At 34.6% G+C, this 21,506-nt stretch overlaps 1 protein-coding gene across 1 annotated transcript in view; it reads right to left on the bottom strand.

The window, feature by feature from the left end:
- Nucleotides 1–21,506, bottom strand: part of dbn1 (drebrin 1) — a 78,222-nt gene that overhangs the window by 12,136 nt on the left and 44,580 nt on the right. The window contains 11 exon segments of the mRNA XM_058758037.1: nucleotides 574–678; nucleotides 2,280–2,329; nucleotides 2,331–2,392; nucleotides 2,752–2,805; nucleotides 3,176–3,233; nucleotides 3,321–3,472; nucleotides 5,039–5,116; nucleotides 5,990–6,136; nucleotides 10,721–10,810; nucleotides 11,694–11,806; nucleotides 14,005–14,060. Coding sequence (XP_058614020.1) covers nucleotides 574–678; nucleotides 2,280–2,329; nucleotides 2,331–2,392; nucleotides 2,752–2,805; nucleotides 3,176–3,233; nucleotides 3,321–3,472; nucleotides 5,039–5,116; nucleotides 5,990–6,136; nucleotides 10,721–10,810; nucleotides 11,694–11,806; nucleotides 14,005–14,060 — 965 coding nt within the window.

Below are 21,506 nucleotides of genomic sequence, written 5' to 3'. Positions count from 1 at the left end.
TGTGTGCATTATATATAAAAGACTATATAAAAGATTATGATAATTGATCTAATGCATTTTTTTACATTTATAATGTACAATACAGTAAAAATTTTAAATACAGCACATTCTATTTGATGCTTTGAGATATGGCTTCAGATATAGCTGATTAATATAGTCATATGGACTATTTTATTATAATCCCATTGCTCTTTTTGTCTTTTTTTGGAGCATCAGACACACTTTCACTTTAGGAAAAAGAGCAGCTTGGACATTCTGCAAAACATCTCCATTAGTGTTCCACAGAAGAAACTAAGTCACATGGGTTTGGAACAACATAAGGTTGAGTAAATAGGGACATATGCTTAATTTCAGGGTGAACTATTCCTTTGATACTAGCACATACTGACACTGGAAGACCAGGATGCATCCGGTACAGTGCAGCCACAGTGAATGCTCTCAGAAGTGCAGTGTTGCTGAGGAAGCCAAAAGAAATACGGTAATTCAGTGAGGAGGGTGGCTACAGGCTAGGCTGGTGACTTCGTGATCCTATGCTGATGCAGTAGCCCTCAGCAAGATCTGTCCAGTACCTACCAGGTGGACCTGGCTGCCGCCGTGAATGGGGCAGAGTGCGAGAAGGGGGCGGGCTGCAATCGGATGGACTGTGCTGCTGCCTCAAGAATGGACTGTCCAAGCGGCCTGGTAAACGGGAGACAGGACCATCGTGCGGGACACGCGGACACCCACGCACACACATAGAGCGACGTACACGGGTGTGACAGAGGAAGACCAGACCAGATAGACAGGAGGAAAGAAATCCAGGGATAGAGAGGGGAAGAAATTTGTATAAAAGAGAAATGATTAGAGAAATAGAGAGGCACGAGTTCAAAACAGAAGCAATGATGGATGTGCAGAAGTTGGATATAGAGGTTAAATAAGATTGAGGATTGTCAGAAGGATAGATGGAATGGAAAGAATATCGAACGGAAATCAAACAGATATGTTAACAACCAATGGATGGAGTGAGCAGAAGAAAAAAAGAAATTACCAAGAAATGGAGAGAAAAAAGTGAGGTAGAAGGAGAGAGGTAAGAAAACAGTTGTTAGTGTGATGGTCTCACACCCTCTGAACATAAAGCAGCAGTTGTTTCAGTGTCTGTACCCATCGACAACAGATGGTAGTGAAGAGTTTGACTTTCACTCCAACACTGAAAAGTCTATGATCTTAAATAAACAATGAAATGGCATAATCATCCAGTAATAATATTGCTCAGAAAATGGCACCAATATAACATTTTTGACAGTAAAGCAATCCTTGCTTCAGCATCCCTGCTGAAAAAAATCAGCTATCGTATGGTGGTTTGCTGGTTTAAGATGGTTTATCTCAGTCATTGCAGTCCTTGTTTGTCCTTGTTTCCAGTCGCTTGTATTAAAATCATTGATTTACTGAACTTCTAGTAGGTACATCTAAAGCTGATGTGAAAAAGTCAAAAATAAGCTGAAACAAAACATGTTCTCAACTAGTCGCTTTAGTAAGAAATAACATCAGTTAGTGAGCTGTATGACTTGGCAAAGCACAATTAACAAATTGATTCCGATTGAGTTTGCATGTTGTTAGCATGTTGCTAAGCTATTATGCTTAATATTCTATTAAGCATAATACATTAGTACACAGAAATGTTAGGTTTTTAAAATGACTATTTGTAGTATTGTACTATTTGTTTTGATCAAAATGACTAGCCGGAGGTGGTTTAAGCTGATTTTAGTTGGTTTAACTAGTCTCCCAGCCTAGCCTAACTGGTGTTCAGCTAGTTTAGCCTTGATTCTGGCCACAATGAGGCATCTTAGTTAATCAAATTAACTATGAACATTTATTATAACATTTGAATAATCTGTCTCTCTATATATACTGTATATCCATCAATCCATGATCCAAAAAGTGTAAAAAAATATATACACTTTGATACTAAATTCAAAACATTCTCTGTGGCTTACATTAATTGTTGGAGGTATATGAAGTTTAGATCCTCTTTAACCTCTGTTCTCTAAATAAATATATAAAGGTATATCTATCTACATAATTTAACTGTCTATTAACCTAACAAATCTGTCGTGATGATTCAGAGCAGAGATTTCAGCACATTCTGAGACAGATGGTCTCTCCTGAGCTGTGCTGTTTAATTCACATTAAATGACAGATTGAGAGACAAGTGAAGAGCAAGAAGCAGGACAAACAAAGGCTTAGGATTTAGCATATATGCCCTCCTCCTTCTCTTCTCCACCTTTTTGCTATGATCTTACCGGTCCTGTGCGTGGTGACTGGTGAGATGTCCACGCTGTTGGCTGTGGCCCTCTCTCTGCTTGAAGAATTCCCGTGGGTTACTGGGCCTTTGGGCAATGATGGCTGCTGCTTCCTATAAACATATTAAAACGGGAAAACAAGGTGAAACATAATATAGATAGATAGATAAATAGATAATAGATAGTAATACATGTTGTGACAAATAATAACTGCAGGTAAGAATGGTTTTTTTCAGTCCGTTCTCAGACTGAAGATCCTATTGACTGCATACGCACAGAAACACAATGTCTTGAAATAGCATGAGGAATCCCACTGACCCACATGTAAACCCCAGCAGAATATCTGTCATCATAACACAAATCTGCCCCACATTTGAGTTTGTTAAGGTCAGAATCTGTTCTCCTTTTGAAAACAGTTATATGAGAAATGAACCGATGCTGGAGTGGCCTTACAAGCTCTGTTTCAACCCACCTCAACCTCTGTTTCCTTTTTGTCAAGGGCAGGGTCTTCACAGCTGGGCTCTGTCTGTGAAGTGGATGAACACACTTGTTTATTTCCAGCAGGGGGCAGCAAAAACTTTTTCTTTGAAATAAGTTAAATGTGGGTTATTTCACATACAGTTGTTTGTAACTTATTTACTTTACAAATGATTAGTGTAATAAATCTGATTTTGTGTAAATACTTCTGAAGTCTGTGTACTGCCCAAACTATTTATCCATTTATTACAGGACAATATTACTGAAGAAGACACATGAGTCATAGGTCATCTTTTGGTTACCTTAATTCTGGTTACAACCCATAAACCACCAATCATTCTGTAAATAATTCAAGCCATAAAAGCATCTCTTAAAACACCAAACCTGGTTTACTGTATGCAAAGCATACGCACTCTTACAATCAAGGGTTGATTCCTTGACCTCTCTTTGGCCTCTTCCTCCTCCTGCATCTTCTTCCTGTGACCACGTATATAAACACAGATAGCATTATGATCATGTATGGCTGAGGGTCATCAGTGTTGGCCACTGTGGCACCATTCCTACCTCTGTTCCTCGATCTGGTGCTCCCTCTCACGGTACCGCTTCTCTCTTTCCTCTTGCTCTTTTTTTTCCAGCTCCATCCTCTCCGCTTCAAAGCGCTGCCGTTCCTCTGCAGCCCTCCTTCTCTCTTCCTCCTTTCTCAACTCCTCCTCCCGCTTTAAACAAGAAACAAATTTACAGTCAGAATATGATTAACACAATAACATTTATACTTATTATTTTTCCTTATTTCATTTAATATTTTATGCATTTGGTTTTACATTTCAGTGGATACAAATAGATCTAAACATTATAGAACGCAATACTCTATTTTGTGCAAAAACACTAAATGATAAAAGCCTCCATTTTACCTTTTCCCACTGCAATTTGCAGAATGTTTCTTTAACTACAAGAATTCTAGGATTTTTATGAACCAGCAATGTGTCATTTTCAACATACCTTTAACTATTTAGTTTAATAAAATTTTGTATTGAAAATAACATTTTAAACATTTATGTATAAATAAGACCCTCACTTGCTAATGCTAACTTAACAGCTAGCATTTTATGTATCCTAAATGCACACAATTAAATAATTATTAATTAATTAATTTAATGCGACAAATGAAATATACAAAACAATAATAATCAAAATCATTAATAATTTTAATAAGTTACATTTAAAGTTTATTAGTAAATATTAAAATATGTGATAATAATAATTAATATTACGAATAGTCTGTTGTGGTATTTACATAGATTTTTTTTCATATATGTCTCAAATTTATCTACACTAGCAAAAATGTATCTACCTTTTATAAAACATTATCGTGCTAAATTGTTGTTAGTGGTGACAATAACAGTCGTACTTTTAAAAAAAATCAACATAGATATGTGACCCTGGACCAAAAATAGGGTCAATATTTTGAAACTGAGATTTATACATCATATGCTATCTAATGATGTATGCTTTGTCGGGATAGGACAATATTTGGCCGAGATACAATATTTGAAAATCTGAAATCTGGGGTGCAAATCTAAATATTGAGAAACTCGCCTTTAAAGTTGTCTAAATGAAGTTCTTAGCAATGCATATTACTAATCAAAAATTAAGTTTTGATATATTTACGATAGGAAATTTACAAAATATCTTCATGGAACATGACCTTTACTTAATATCCTAATGATTTTTGGCATAAAAGATAAATCGATAATTTTGACCCATGCAATGTGTTTTTGGCTATTGCTACAAATATACCCGTGCAACTTATGACTAATTTTGTGGTCCAGGGTCACATATTTTCCACTCAGTAAATATTACCTTTTTATATTTTACTGTTAACATTATCATAGTTTTCAAATAGAGCAATGTTTTTATAATAGATTTTCACCAATTAGGACTGAAACCTGTACATAAAGAATGTAATAGTAGGTATGGTAAAAAGTTTCCAAGACGCCCCAAGAAAGTTTTAATAAAACCCCAGAGACAAAAATAATTTAGTACCCAGTTAGTACAACTTTATTGAGCTACGAGAAAGTAGAAAGTGTTCTACTTAAGCTGCTAGTAAATTGATGTTATCAAACAAATCTGACAGAACCACTTCCTCATTAAAACAAAGAGACTAGTCAGCTGAGCCGTCACACTGTGTGCTAGAACTAGTTTACAGTGGTTCACACTGCCATCCTGAAGAGTCTCAGATCAAGCATCTTTGCAGCAGAAAGCCAAAGGAATCAAATTGCTACCTTGGCTTGTTCCCAGAACTCCTCTCGATTGATTTTCTTCATCTCGATCTCCGCATTTGTTTTCTGGTAGGTGGTGCCCTGCGTTCAAGAGGAAAGGGGAAGTGTGAGTCCTGGCCATTTTAATTGGATAGCTAACTAAGGACAAAGATGTTGATCTAAGGGAGGCACTATGGGGACCGTTTGTTTCTTTTCCAAACATAAAATCAGCTAGAAAGCACACACACAAGGTAACACTTTACATTATTGTTTAAGTTGACTACACTAGCAATAATGAATTTGTTAATCATTTTTTAATCTAATGGTAATCACAGCATTTATTATTATTATCATCTTAGTTATTGTTAATTTCAAAATGTAATAATCATTCAAAATGTAATTCATTTTTTAAATCAAAAGTTGTATCTGTTAATTTGAGTTAATGCACTGCACTTTTATTAACTAACATTAACAAAGATTATTAAATGCTGTTACTTCATGTTAGCTAATGCTAACATGGGATGGGACCTTATTGTAAAGTGTTCCCACTGTCTCAAAGATGTCGAATCTGGCTTTGCGATTACATTACATGTCATGCTTGAATTAGTTTGGCTGAAACGATACGATACACTAATACAAAATACTTGTGAAGACGTCATTCAGATAAGTGAGCAAAACAGCCGGAAGGATCTTGGTTATTTTAAAAGTGTGTGAATCAACTCAGTGTTTCACATAGAACAGAAACAATCATTGTTTCAGTTCCTCTGTATCAACAATGCGGCTCTAAGAGCTCTTTCCTCTAAAAACAGCAACAAGGCTGTGCCCTTGTGTCAGACATCACACTATTAGAGAGCCATTCACAGACAACTTGATTTGACCCCTATCCAGTAGCGTCCGTATGCACGTAAACAAGCCCACACACACACCGGCCCCTCTCTCAGCCCTTAAGCAGCCCTTCTGTCACCAATCACGCACAACGTGCTCTGCGTTCTCCTCGTCTTTCATTCGCAGGCGGCTTAGCACTGGACTGGCCACTGGAGCCGTCCCATTGGTCAGCCTCTGTCCGATGGCTAAGGGGTCGATGTCGTCCATGCTGCTAGCGTTCACGATGACGTCAACACCCTGGAGAAAGAAAAAGAGCATCAGTAGTACTGCTGCACACACACTCACATCACCTGGCAACCAGCATCAACCGTGCATTTAAATGACGAGCACTTTGTTAAGTCACTATGGCATACAGCTCGATTGTCCCAGGAGTGTCAGACAAAAGAAGAAAGTCACAAAAGCATCAGGCTTCTCCAAAAGGCATCGGTGGGGAAGGCATGGGCAAACTCTACTTGACAAGTTTCCTAAAGACGTTTTCTGATTCTTCCTTGTCCCGTGACTTGCAAGTATGAGAAGATGGACATGTTTAAAAAGTGTTTCTTAGTTCAGTAGCAAAAATCATGAAGGTAATTGGTAATTTCGATTCATTTCTGTGAATCAGTTCAAACTGTCTGTTCAAAGGGACCAGATCCAAATTGTGCCATCATTTTTTTTAAAGTGTTTTTGGAGTTCATTTCTGTTAACCAGTAATAACTGTCCAGTTGTGGCATTTTCTATTGATTAAAATGTTTTAGTAAAAATATAAATGCTAAATAGTTCTGTTTACAGTACAGTATGACAATGGTATTTTAATATTAATGCATAAAAATAAACAAAAATAATTAGATTATTAAAATCTAAATCTAAAAAAAAAAAGAAACAGTGTGGAAATGTTTTAAAAATAATTATTTAAAAAAATAACACTTTTAGCAGCTTGGCATTCTTTGTCCATTAGAAGAAAAATGCACTTGTATTTAATCATTTACAAAGCTATCTTGGGGTGTTGCTTTCATATCTCTGTTGTCTTATTCAAAGAAATTCTTTCTTTCCATCTTTCTCAATTTTTATGCTCTCTCTGTTCCTTTTGTCTGATCTGTACTGGGTAAAAAAGGCTTTTATATATGCAGCAACTTCTGACTGGAATCTTCTTCAACCAAGGTCTTTGGAACATTTTAAAATGGTTATTCGGCAATTGGAAAATGATTCAGTGATGCATCATTGTTTTAATTATTTTTTGTTTGTTTTTGTTTTGTAAATTTGTGACGGAACTATGGCAAGCCGTTTTAACTTTTATTCATTCTCAGGATATGACTTCTTTATATCAACAATTAAATTTTCACTAGTTAAAATGTTAATTCTTGATATCAGGAATTAGATTTCCACTAGTAACAATGGTTATTTTTGATATCAGCAATTACATTTCCACTAGTAACAATGTTAAATCTTGATATCAACAATTAGATTTTCACTAGTTAAAATGCTAATTGTTGATATCAAGAATTAACATTGTTACTAGTGGAAATGTAATTGCTGATATCTGTAATTGTATTTTCACTAGTTAAATGTCACCATAGGCTGCCATTCAAAATCAATTGTTGATATCAAGAATTAATTTCTTACTAGTAACAATTTAATTCTTGATATCAGAAATACAATTCTTAATAGTAAAAATGTCTATTCTTGATATCAACAATTAAATTCTTGATATCAACAATTAAATTCTTGATATCAACAATTAAATTTCTGATATCAAGAATTGAATTGTTGATATCAAGAATTGGGAGGGTAATTTTTGATATCAACAATTTAATTCTTGATATCAACAATTTAATTCTTGATATCAACAATTTAATTTCTGATATCAAGAATTGAATTGTTGATATCAAGAATTGGGAGGGTAATTTTGATATCAACAATTTAATTGTTGATATCAACAATTTAATTATTGATATCAAGAATTAAATTGTTGATATCAGAAATTAATTCTTGATATCAACAATTAAATTGTTGATATCAACAATTAAATTGTTGATATCAATAATTAATTGTTGATATCAACAATTAAATTGTTGATATCAAGAATAGACATTTTTACTAGTAAGAATTGTATTTCTGATATCAAGAATTAAATTTTTACTAGTAAGAAATTAATTCTTGATATCAACAATTGATTTTGAATGGCAGCCTATGGTGACATTTAACTAGTGAAAATCTAATTGTTGATATCAAGAATAGACATTTTTACTAGTAAGAAATTAATTCTTGATATCAACAATTAGCATTTTAACTAGTGAAAATCTAATTGTTGATATCAAGATTTAACATTGTTACTAGTGGAAATGTAATTGCTGATATCAAAAATAACCATTGTTACTAGTGGAAATCTAATTCCTGATATCAAGAATTAACATTTTAACTAGTGAAAATTTAATTGTTGATATCAAGAAGTCATATCCTGAGAATGAATAAAAGTTAAAACGGCTTGCCATATGGAACTGATTATGAAACTGATTGTATTGCTGCCCATTTTGGTCAGAACATTCTTGTAAAAGATATTTTTAATGTCAGAGGGGTTACCCTGGTTAAATAAAGGTTAAATGAAGAAGAAGAAAAAAATTAAGAGCAAATACACACATATCAAGATGTATAAATAGTCTAAAAAACATTTAGATTAATTTTTTTCTGGCTATAATGCCCTTTAAAAATGCTAATTATTAATGTAGAAGATAGGTGGCACTATAACAAAATCTACTCTACAGTTTAAAAGTTTGTGGTCGGTAAGATTTGCAATGTATTTAAAGAAGTCTCAACAAGGCTGCATTTATTTGATCAAAATAACTGAAATATTGTGAAATATTATTACAATTAAAAATAGCTGCAGTCTATTTTAATTTATTTTAAAATGCAATTTATTCCTGTGATGGCAAAACTGAATTTTCAGAAATCAGAAATCATTCTAATATGATAATTTGTTGCTCAAGAAACCTAACCGCAATTATTTTTGTGAAATCATGATACACATTTTTTCAGGATTCTTTGATGAATAGAAAGTTTATTTGAAATAGAAATCATTTGTGACATTATCAATGTCATTACTGCCATTTTTGATCTATTTAATGCACCCTTGCTGAATTAAAGTATTCATTTCTTTCAAAAAATAGTTGTGTATATTATTAAATAATCAATCGTACATACTGTACTAACTATGTACAGTACAGTATGTACATATAAAGGGATAACTATGAATCAGTATAAATGATGGGAAAAATGAGAAGCGAATGCAATTAGGCTTTTCATTCAGTATAAAACAGGTCTTCGATATGTGCTTGAAAGCACACGAGAGCGTTTGTGTGAGCATCACAGCATACTGAGCTGGACCTCTAACTAAGCTTTTCTAAGAACATCAAACAATCGACTATATCTAGTTCATGTGTGTTCCTCTAACACAACAACATGAATGCTGCTATCAGTCTTTTCAGTAGCTCAAAAAGAGCAGCTGATGAGTTGACTGGCACTTTAGATCAATTCATTCCTGATAGCAGTGTCTCTCTTTCAACCCAAAAGCACAATCTCCATGGCGGCCTTGGTCATCTCGCTGATGTTTCACCGTGGAGTTTCTCTACCTCAATACCTCTATTCTCTCTCTCTCCTTTTCTCGCCCACGCACCCACGTTGAAGAGATTGAGAGATTTGAAAAGGCGAGCGGCCCCCCATTCAGATCCCTCACACCGACAGACACCTCCACCACAATAGCCCTGAAGAGGACCGTGTTAGTCATCTAGAAACATCTTCTGCTGCACATTACAAACTGTTAGGTACATACACACACATGCAGCAAACCCCCCAAGACTCTTTGGCCCACCCACATGACTTGTGATTTACTCTTATCTGCTGGAGCACAGGACTGAATTGCAGCAGAGCTAAAGAGGCATGCTGTTCAACAAAGCCATACAGCAAGCCGAAACAACAACAGACGAGATGGTGGTATTGAAAAGCACTAAAAACATTATGTTAGAATTCATGCATTATGAGTCAATGCTTGAAATTTACACTTCAAAACAACTTCTGAAAAACAACAATTATGTTTCAATGGGTGAATTTCACAAAAACAGGTCCAGGTCCGCTTTTTTTTTTTTTCACTGATAAGAAACTAAATAAAATAGAATAAAATTTTAATTGCATACACTGTAAATAAAAATGTTTTTTTAAATGATCCAATTTAAATATTTTCTCGTATATTTTGTGAAAACATGTCTAGATTATATATTTTTTTACAATGATTTTGTACTGTTTTCTTTATTTCACAGATAAAATAACAAAACAAAAAAACTAAAATGTAAATTTTATGCATATACTGTAAATATAAACAAACAAAAAGAAATAAACATTGTTCAATATCATTTTACAAAATTATTTTGTATTGTTTTCTTTTTAAGGTCATACAATATATTTTCTATAAATAATTTAATTTAATAATTTAATTCTCATTGTAGTGATTTTTTTTTTAGTTATTATTCTCTATGTCGATTCCGATAAAAACGATGGTACAATACAATCTTTTGAACATTCTCTAAAGTAAGGTGAACTCAACCAGCCCTGGACCAGGTTTTGTGAGATTCACCCCAACACTAACAAAGAAAATTGTTTTAGATGAATCACATTTCCTTTTCTTCAGTCAGTTTTCGAATAAAAGTGACAAAAATGACTTTGAAACCTAACAGCTAACTCTCCTCGCATGCTCAGAGCAGAGATGATGTGAAAATGACAGTGACAGTGAAGTCATGTGTCTCTGAAATGGATTATTACCTAATTTAGAAGAGAAGTAAAAGATGTTTGTTTTACCTTGGGGAGACCCACCTGGAAAAACTCGGCTATGGTGGCTACATGACTGGCACAGGCACACTTCCTGGCATCAGCCACATCTTCACCAACCTGAACACACGTTTTCATGCATGTGTTTATTCCAAGAACACAATTCTGCATTCAGAAAACAAAAACCTGATAATCACATCCTTAAACTTTAAATTGAGGGGAATATTGTGTTCCACCGCAACCATGACGTGCGTTTCCAAGGCAACAATACATTTAAAGAGATACTGCCACTTTAATAATTCAACTAAAAACAGGCAGACTTCTCTGATCAGCACTCATTGAAAATAATCAAGCTCACACAATTTAAAATAATTGCTGTGACAAAAAGGGATGAGTACTAAGAATACAAAGTCCAAAACATGCTTGTAATTAAATGAACATAAGACGATAACGAAAGCATTTAAGAGTGTCTTTCAACAGCCAGTACTTCACTTTTTACAATTGCATGCACTTTAAAATGGTGCCAGCTTCAAAATGCATGATCTAAATAGAGCAAAAAGCATGCCTGGAGGCTTGTTCTTTTATTTTATCTATTCTAAGCAATATTATCGAGTGATTCAGCCACAATTTTTGCCATCCAACTCATGTTCGAAAAAAATCAAAATGCCTTCAAGCCACTAAACGTTATACTGGCCCATATCAGCCTAACCACAAGCAAACAGAATGTGTCTTCTAATCTAATCTTGGATTTTTAGCAAAATTGTAATTTTATAACTACTAATTCAGGATTGTGGGGGCTTGACGTGGGGTCTTGCTCCCACCACCATCACAAAATTATTTCCTGATTTTGTATGATAAAAGAATGTATGCCTGATTTCAGGGCAGCACTGATGTTGATTGACTGTGGTTATGTTGACTGCTGTGTCTTTGTTGACCTCTAGAGCTAGTGTTCTTGCTAACGGGTTTCAAAATTCACTGAACGCAGGTTGTTGCGTCATCTCACCCAGTTGATGAGGATGTAGCGTGGCAGGGCTGAGCTGGGCTCCTTCAGGCTGCAGAAACCATACATGATCCGGGTGTTATCGAAGGTTACTGCAATCTCTGTCAGGCCGCCAACTGTGAAACACAACAATCACACTGTTTAGAAAGAAAAGTCTGTTTTTGTGTACTAATTGCAAAAACAAACAAACAAATGTAGCAGAATATTGCCCATTTTGGCATGACCACACAGTAATAGTACATCTAATCAAGTCATTTCATAACTACTAATTCAGGATTGTGGGGGCTTATGTGTGGGCTCCATCAGAAAATTATTTCCTGCCTTTGTAAGATAGTTGTTAGTTAGACCCATTTTATTTAGTTAGTACTCATTGCCAAATAAATAAATATCAAAGTTATAACATCCTTAAACACCCGAAATATCCATAAGATAATAAGTTATATTATAAGTTTGTTTTCAGGAAATACATTTTAAAATGTTGACCTTTTTTTAAAGGTCTAACTAAAATACCACTGGAATAAGAAAAAGGAATGTATTTAATTGAAAATAAATTAAGATATTCTCTAAACACATAGTACGTTTATATATATATATATATATATATATATATATTACTATAAACAAAAGCAATTTAAAACAAGTATTTACTACTTAATACTGGTAATTGTGTTTAATAATAAAATATTTATATAATAAAATATTTAATAATAATAAAAATAAATGACAAAATAATTCTTAATAAAATACAATTCTAATCTGTGGGAAATGCTTCCTATTTAATCACCATGTGTGCTGGCTACCCATGCTGATAACCATGACTGATCGGTTAGTTACTGCTTCTCATGAGAGGTATAAATGTGCCAATAGACAGAAATAGATCTCTGGAGAGTGTTTGGAAGACATAAACACACACACACACACACACACACACACACAGAGTCTGGTGGAAGTTCTTTCCTGCTCCGGAAAGAGGAAATTACACAAAGCAGTAGACACATAAGCCCACTACTTACTACCCACATAAAAAATGTAATTCCATCTGTATGATTTCAAGGTGCAATTTTCCCTAACTCTGTGTAAACTAAACTGATCTAAATAAAATACCACTCCTGGTCATTTAAACTGATCGTTTGAAATTGCACTTGGATAAATTGGATAATTGTGGCTTTGAAATCTGTTTGGCTGAGCTATATTTTTTTCATTTGTTATGTTGTCATTTGTTAAATATCTAACAAGTTTGCAAGACTAGCATGAATGCATGAATGTCCCTGCTCTGCTTGGCATCATTAGGGCCCAAGCACCAGTGGTGCGAGGACCCTATTGGAATTGCTCAGTTTCTTCTTCTTCTCCAAAATGAATCGCATTTCGAGCTAAGTTTCACATGCATATACAAAATTCGGTAGACACATGTAACACACCAATACCTACAAAAAACATGTCCTGGCCTGAAGACATCTAAAGGCCTATAGCGCCACCTGTTGGCAGCAGGAAGTTTGGCACATACAGTATAAATGACATATTCGTCCTATATTTAACACTTTAAATGCATATTGCTGACCGTTCGCTGTTTTTCTTAAAGCGACCAGGTGGCGGTGAGCCCGGGTGCGAGGGCCCTTTCAATGCAGCTTACAGCTTTAATTTTCATATTATGTTTTTAACATCGCTAAGATATGATATTGTTTATGTAAACTGCAGCAAAATGATGGTTTTAGACACAAATACTTCAGAAAAAAGTCAAACTATACACAGTAAATAAACATTGCAGGAAATCTCTTGCAAACAGACTTTCCACAACAAATCCAGCTTCTGAATGGTGTCCTCTGTGCTAATCAACACAGCCCTTAATAATAACCTTCCATCAGTCACAGACTAAATGATTGTCATCAGTGTGAAATGACAGGTTTCCCTCCTCCAGCTCTGAGGGAAATCAGAGACTGTGCAGCTTGATGCATTATAATAGTTTGAAAACGCAGTGAGATTCGAACTGCTGAGTGACGGTTACCTCCAGTGTTTGGGATCTGTACTTGGATGGCAGGATTACAGTCCATTGAGTATTATGAATATTTACAGTAGATATGCCGCAGATGAATGAAGACGTTTGTCTGTGCACAACACTAGCTAATCACATTTAATGCGCTTGGCCTCTGTCACAATACAATCGCACAGTTGCATTCGCTAGCACAATCATGGTACATCAACAATGCAAATGAATGTCATCAGTCACAGACAACAGCGTTATTGCATGACTACATTCTGGTTGGTTATTATTAGATCGTCTATATTTGGACAGGAAGTATGTTGAGATGTAGCCTACCTCCTGATGCAGACAGGATCAAATCGTTACTTTCATCTTCATATGTGTATAAGGCCCTGCAAAACAGAATGAGGAATCATTTTAGCAAAGCAACCATTCAGTCAAAAAAATCAACAGTAACATTGATAAATCAATACAATACAGATAAAAATCAAAAACACTTAAAAACAATTATGAATGATGTTTAATTTGTTTTTTTCTTTAATGACATTCTGAAAGCATGCACAATGTATTAATACTATATTACTTACTGTTTAATATTAAAATGGATAATTTATACTTGATATTTATATTTGTACTATATATTTATATACTTTATATTTTCAGTTTATATTTATTATAATAAACAATCTTTAGCAAATCTCAAAATAAATATAAATTTTACATATGCAAATTATAATGTTGCGATGCCTAAATTCACATTTAGTTCTTTTTTATTTAAAATGTAATTGGATAAAACAAAATAATTGCCCTTTAACAGTTATTGGCCATAATGTGACCATAATTATTTGTTCCTCCCTAATATTCTCATTAGGAAAATCATAATTCTGGCCATATAGAACAGTAACAGCACAACTCTTCTCAACAAGTCGCATGATTTGAGGCACCATTCATGTCCGTAGCACAATTGCTTTGGGACAAGTTACATGCCCTGGTTTAATACTTAGGGTTAGGGGTTTGTTCAAAGCAAGTACACAAAACACAATAAAACAAACTAATGAAAAAGTTTTTTATTTCCAGGTCAGTCCCATGCACAACCCTTTATAAAACTCATCTCCATGGTACTGACAGACTGGAATGCATTCTATCCAGAGGGCCAAAGCAGTGCACTCTGGGTCAAGGGTTCTGTTAGCTCGGAGGAGAAAATGGCATTATCCTCTGTCATCTGAGAGCTCTGTGTAGGAGGATAAAATATGGAGCACTAGTACTTGTTATGCTTCTAATAAAAGTGAAACTACTGATTTTTCATCCTGTCTCACGCTTACCTGCAAAAGCAAGAATAATTCTGGTAACAACTGTGCATTCTAAAGCGATATCTAGAGATATTAATGAATTGTGTATGCTCAGATAAAACACACCCCAGCGTTTCTAACATGCCAAGGCTTTGATGTTTCATTCCTTAAATAATGGAGATAATCATTAACATATTGTAGTGCACAGCTAATCTCATTCCCCATCACTGCAAAATAATGAGTAGGAGTTTGGTGCTACCCTAGTAAAGACAGAGAGAAGAACAGAAGTTCTACTGCCGTAAGCTACAACATGAAGCATGGGAAATGGAGGAAAATAGTGCCTCATTGTTTAGATGAACTGATGTACGGTGTTGTGAGTATATTGTCCCAAATCTATTTAAAACAGGAACTTTATGATGTAGAAACTGTGTAACCTTACTTGTATAACATGAGCACTTTCAAGAATATGTTTCTAATACACTTTTAAAAAGTGCACTTTGTAATAATGTCAGATAAAAACTTTTACTTTAATCATTATGTTTTAATCATCTTTTTTGTGTATTCATTTTTATTGTACTTAGTGTGAAAGTCACCATTGTGAAGTTGCTATTTGGTTATTAAAGTGTTTAATGTGTTTTTAGCAAACTGCTATTTTGGTTACTAGGGTGTTCTGAGTGTTGCTAGGTGGCTGATTTAGTCTCTATGATATTTTGGTCTGTAAATCTGTAGAACCCTTAGCATTCACAAGGCTAAAATCGTGTCCAAAGCACAAGGATGATTTAAACACCAAACTGTAATGGGTCCTGCTAATGGAGTGGGCCGCAAATCCAAAATGCAGGACTTCCCTCACCCAACACTATCCTCCAGGCTTTATCAGCCATTATACTGACAGGCTTACAAAGAGAAACATATTATAATGCAAACAATCATATGCAAATGATCTAGAGCACTGGGAGAGAAAAAGATATCTCAAAGCTATGCAATGTTTGGCTGCAGCCAGGGTAAAATTACTGTACGGCTCTTCTGAAATATGAATTATGATGAAATATCTCAACAGAGATAATCAACGGTTCAAGATATATTGGCACCATATTACAGATTGTATAAATCCACTGGTGGATTAAATGTGCATGCTAAATTACCTTATTTTTACATTTAGATAACCTTTGTCATCAAGATTATTTAAAGGGATAGTTCACTTAAATAGTTCGTTCAGTGTCATAATCAACTCCCATAAAACCTTATTCATGTTTGAAACACAAATGAAGATTTTAATGAAACCTGAGAGATTTCTGTCCTTCCTGAAATTCCACTCCACCAATACTTTGATGCTTCATAAAGTTTTTTGAAAGTCTTCTGAGGAGACACGACTGAAACATTTATTAAAAACACTAATAATTCAATAATCCCGCTAAACATAAAATGTAAAATGCTACAATGATCAAAATGAACATACATTTGTTTTTTACGTTGCGATGCCTAAACTATCTGATTTAAAATTCTTAATTGTAGTATTTTATTTTTCATTTATTCACACAAAATAGTATAGAATTTTAATCTCAATTAAGTCATAATTTATGACTCATAAGTTAGTTTTTGTAATTTTTATATGAATTAAGTCATAGCAGAAAATAATTTTTTTGTCATCAGACAGAATTTTCCAGAAAAATTCCATATTTACACATTCTGAAGGAAATCTGTGGTTACCAGAGCATTGCTAAAGGGTTGCTTGGGGGAGACCCTAAGCAGAAAACACCTCTGATACTAAATGTTCTAATTAGTTGAGATTGTGCCTTCACTCTTAGAGTGGGTGAATATGATTCTTCTGAGACTTCTACTGGACATTGTGTGGGTTCTTTAATGTTTATTTTTGTTGAGCATGTGATTGTGGTTTATCACGGAATATGGAGGAGCATAAAAGACATAATAATGTGGAAAGAAGAATAACACTGGCCCCCAGTGCAAGGTCATGGATTATGTGTATCCAGTACAGAAAGAGTTGAAAAAATCCAATCCATCACATGTGATTACTTGGATCCTGCAATTATTATGTTGATTATAGAGGAGCTGAAAATACATCACGTGTTCTCTGGAAAATATATAGCCTACAGCACCAAAATAGACCTACTTGACTATGCTCTAATTGTTTTCTGTCTGAGTGGTCCCACAATTAAACATCTAGGGCAGAATCCTCAACCCTCGCCTTCACCAAATATTCCCCAGTACTCCGACATCAGTTCCTCTTTCATCACATCTCCCCAAACCATTTCCTCACTACCAAATATCACCGTTCCCATCAGGGGCCCCAGCCTGAGTCATTAGGTCCCTGGCTCATACACAGTCTGTTTCACGATCCCCCCAGCTAACATTACGGTAAAAAGAAAAAAACACACAGCCATGTTAAAGAATTCAAGATGGGGGAAATAATAGTAAATAAGAAATACCGCAAATGTCAGTGTCACAGAAACTATATCTGAGAAAATAATACAGGAAGGAGGTGCAGCGTTTACTGTTTCACTTCTATAAATATTCCATTTAAAGCAGACTCGTTTTATTATTCATAACAGATTCTCATGACCTAGAAAGCAGCTCAGAGCGTCAACGAGCCCAGAGTGAAGCTGAGCGCGATTTGCTCAAGCCCCTGAGTGGAGGCCTCCTCTATTGTCTCGCAGGGTGGGAATCATGCGAACAAACTCTCTGTAGCCACGCTAATTAAAACATTTCCTTTTATGTGAATGAAATGTTGCTGCATTCTCACCATATCAACACCACATAACCTGCTAGAGTGACGTAATGCAAATTTTTGTCTAGATTTATTCATTTTTTCAAAAATACATTTCAATGCAAATGCAAACCATATACAATAACTTGAATACACCTCTTCTGTGATTAGTATAATTTCTGAACTACAATATTTTTAAAATTATTTTTAGTGACATAAAGCCAAAATATCACCGAGTGAACCAACCATCCTGATATTATATTAGAGAAAAAAACTTTATTTTTTACTTTACTTTATCTTTATTTTTTTAAATGTTATTTAATAAATTAAATTCTTAAAAGAAACCCTATTTAAATAGTTTGTAAAATGTTTTATTGGCATAATGCTCATATTTTAAACACAACTGCATGCTTCAATGCTTATTAATGCGTGACCAAATCAAGTCATGTGACGCGACCAATAAAATTAATGTGGTGCACACAACATGCAGAAAAACCCCCATAAAACAGTAGGATATCATGACAAAACGGCAATGACATCACAGAGGGGGCACCTGCAGACCCTCTTCATGACGTCAAAGTCAAAAAGTCTTCATAAATACTTTTTACCTTCCAAAACTATATTCAAACAATGAAAATAGCGAAAAGATGTGTACACTCAAATATTTTGTTCTTTACATTAAATTAAATCTTTAAAAAAAATAAAAGTTCCACATGATGAATACAAAAACGTGGCAATTTTTTTGTGCTTTTTTAATCTAATTTTTTAAAATATAATTTTCATTTGCATTATTTTGAACACCCTTGTATGTCACTGACCCTAATACTACCAAGATATGAATGATTTAAGTAAAACATACGTATCTGCAAGTGACTGTTCTCATCGTTGATTACATAGCAGACACGGAAACGGCCAAATTAAAAGGTATCCCAAAGGAAGAGAAAAGAATGTGCATGGAATTTGGTCAATTCGGCATCGCTGCAATTAGTTCCATTCTAGGCTTCGGCATTCATTCTCAACCATGTCATTAAAATTACCCTGCCGCACGCCTAAGCAGGGGCTGTTAATCCGATTGTTTCTCAGAGGGTTGCCGTGTCCAATCTGCCCCATACCCATGACAGGGCTCTTTTTTCCAGGAAGCCAAAGCAATCAAACATTTCGGAAATGTTGCCTAAAGCCTCACAAACTGATACCACATGTGTAATACATCTTGCCTCTTTGAGAAACAAGACACAGGTAATTTTCTCTAAAGTGAGTGCACATGTCCCTTGAAGCAGTACTGAAAGTTTCTTTCCTGTTATGCAGAAAAGGCAAAAGAATTGTTTGCGACATAGAAAAGAAAAGGTCAGAGGTTTTATAGATCATGTGTTTCATGTGGAAATGAATATGTTGACATGGGAGAAAAGGCTGCGATAACGGATTTCATTAAATATTATCACGTGTGCTCTGGAGAAGAGCACTGATACTGATATAAATTGTAGATTAGTGGCCGACAAACAATATAAAATAGTATAGTATAGAATATAGTATACAAATGTAAAATATGGATGTACAAACAACAATTTTCCTTTAGCTTGGCAGTGGGACAGAACCTTATTAGTATCTTGAGGTAATTTTTATGGGTGGATAAGGTACAAAGGTGGCCCATATGATTTATTGTCCCTAAAGGTACAATATTAGCATTTTACCTATACCATATTGTTGATTGTTCAGTTTTAGAGAATATTGAAAACACCTCATTACATCAACCTTGTTAAACTAGTTGACTATCATGATCCATCCCTGCAAGCTCTCTACTAGTGACAGAATGATAAGTTGAACTATATTTGACATTTTAGATTGCTGGCTTATATTATTGTTCAAAAATTTGGGGTCGGTTCGATTTTTTTATGTTTTTTAAAGTTGTCGCTTATGCTCACCAATACATTATTTGATCAAAAATACAGCAAAAACATATTATTATTACATTTCAAAATAACTGTTATGTTTTAAAATGTAATTTATTTCTGTTATGGCAAAGCTGCATTTTCAGCAGCCATTACTCCAGTCTTCAGTGTCACATGATCCTTCAGAATTCTAATATGCCAACTAGCTATTCAATAAACATTTCTTCTTATTATTATTATTAATGTTGAAAACTGTTGTTTAATATTGCTAATACTGCTTAATATGTTTGTGTAAAAGCCATGCTACATTTTTTTATGCTTTATTGAATAGAAATTTCAAGTACACTGTAAAAAAAAAAAAGTTGAGCCAACTTAAAATTTTAAGGCAACCAGCTTCAGCAGACTTATTTTTGTGGGAGATTCTCAAATTTTTGTTGTATAAACTTAAAACGACAAGTTGAGAAAACTCAAAAATCTGCTGAAGCTGGTTGCCTTAAAATTTTAAGTTGGCTCAACTTTAAACATTTTTTTTTTTTTTTTACAGTGTACAGCTTTCAAACTAACTAACTAAATAAATAAATAAACTAAAAGTTTTGTTGCATATATCGGCCATATGTATAAAGTTTACATATTTTTGTCCATCAGTGGTACTAAAAAGAGCTATGAAAATCAAATATTTACCATGAAAATGTAGTGTTGAATCGCTGCAAAATAAAACGCACAGGTCATCTTGTATAAAACACAAGCACACCCACGCTGACACACACACACACACACCATCTAACCATTCTCTTGTGACGCAATTGCCTCTCTGCAAAATAACAAAGCTCAGCAAAACGTCCAGCCACAGAGGAGCTCATGCAATTCAATTCAGTGGATGCGAATCAACTGTGGGCAGTAGATTCTATCTAAATATAATTATCAAAGGAAATAAAAATATCATCACTTAAAAGAGGCTGATACAGTGAGTTCAGATGACGAAAAGATGCAATCCTAAACCAGTTTTTAAATCCAGTAAACCTAAAAACACCAGCAACACTGTATTACACTACAGTGGGGCCATTTTAGGTAAAAGTTTTTTGTTTGTTCGTTTGGTATTTTTTAGTGAGATCTGGTAGTGTATGAAAATAGATCATACATCATATAAATTCAAAATAAAAGTACATAAAAAATTTTCTTAAACTTGGTATATGCACAAATATGTATACTTTTCAGTTGTGTAATTGGAGAAGAAGAGTGACAAATGATTGGAGAAACAATATGAGAGTTTACATCACCTATTCTCACAGTGCATGGAAGGACCTGACAGGTCCATTTATAGGCCACACTGAGCATCATCAGCCATGTGCATTTATACATGCACTACGTTTGATGTACTGATTCTGAAGAACAGACGTTTTAACTGGACCACAAAGTGAAAGAGAAAAAACGAAAGGCTCATTAATGGGGAAAGCGAGGAAGTGCTGAAGATAAAGAAATGGCCTGAAATAGAACAGTACTTCTCGTTCTCGGTTCACGCTTGATTAGGGCTGATGCTGGATTATAGTCCAGCAATAAATCATCACCTCTGTCCCGTGGCCAGATAGGAGTTTTTATTCCCAACACTCTGCACAGATGTTCATTCAAATAATCTGTAAAGCCTCAGAAAACAGAGTGATTGAAAAATGTGATGAAAAAGACAACATTGAAAAAAAAAGGTTATTCTAGCATGATGTAGAAATTTGTATGAAGAAATGAAAAGAAATGGGGCAGGGGCTTAATCCAAATAAATGAGTGACTGTATGAAAGATAAATGCTGCAGGAAAGACAGATTTGACAGTGCTCCAAAAAAAAAAAAAAAAAACCGATTCTAGCATAGAGAAATTTATGCACTACGGAGCATGATATACTACCTTGAAAGAAAAGAAACATGCAGCTCACTGTCACCCTGCTGCCGACCCC

This window comes from Onychostoma macrolepis, chromosome 21 (assembly GCF_012432095.1).
Source record: "Onychostoma macrolepis isolate SWU-2019 chromosome 21, ASM1243209v1, whole genome shotgun sequence".
In the NCBI taxonomy this organism is placed as follows: domain Eukaryota; kingdom Metazoa; phylum Chordata; class Actinopteri; order Cypriniformes; family Cyprinidae; genus Onychostoma; species Onychostoma macrolepis.
The sequence above is the reverse complement of the archived record's forward strand: the minus strand, read 5'-3'. Positions and strand labels throughout refer to the sequence as shown.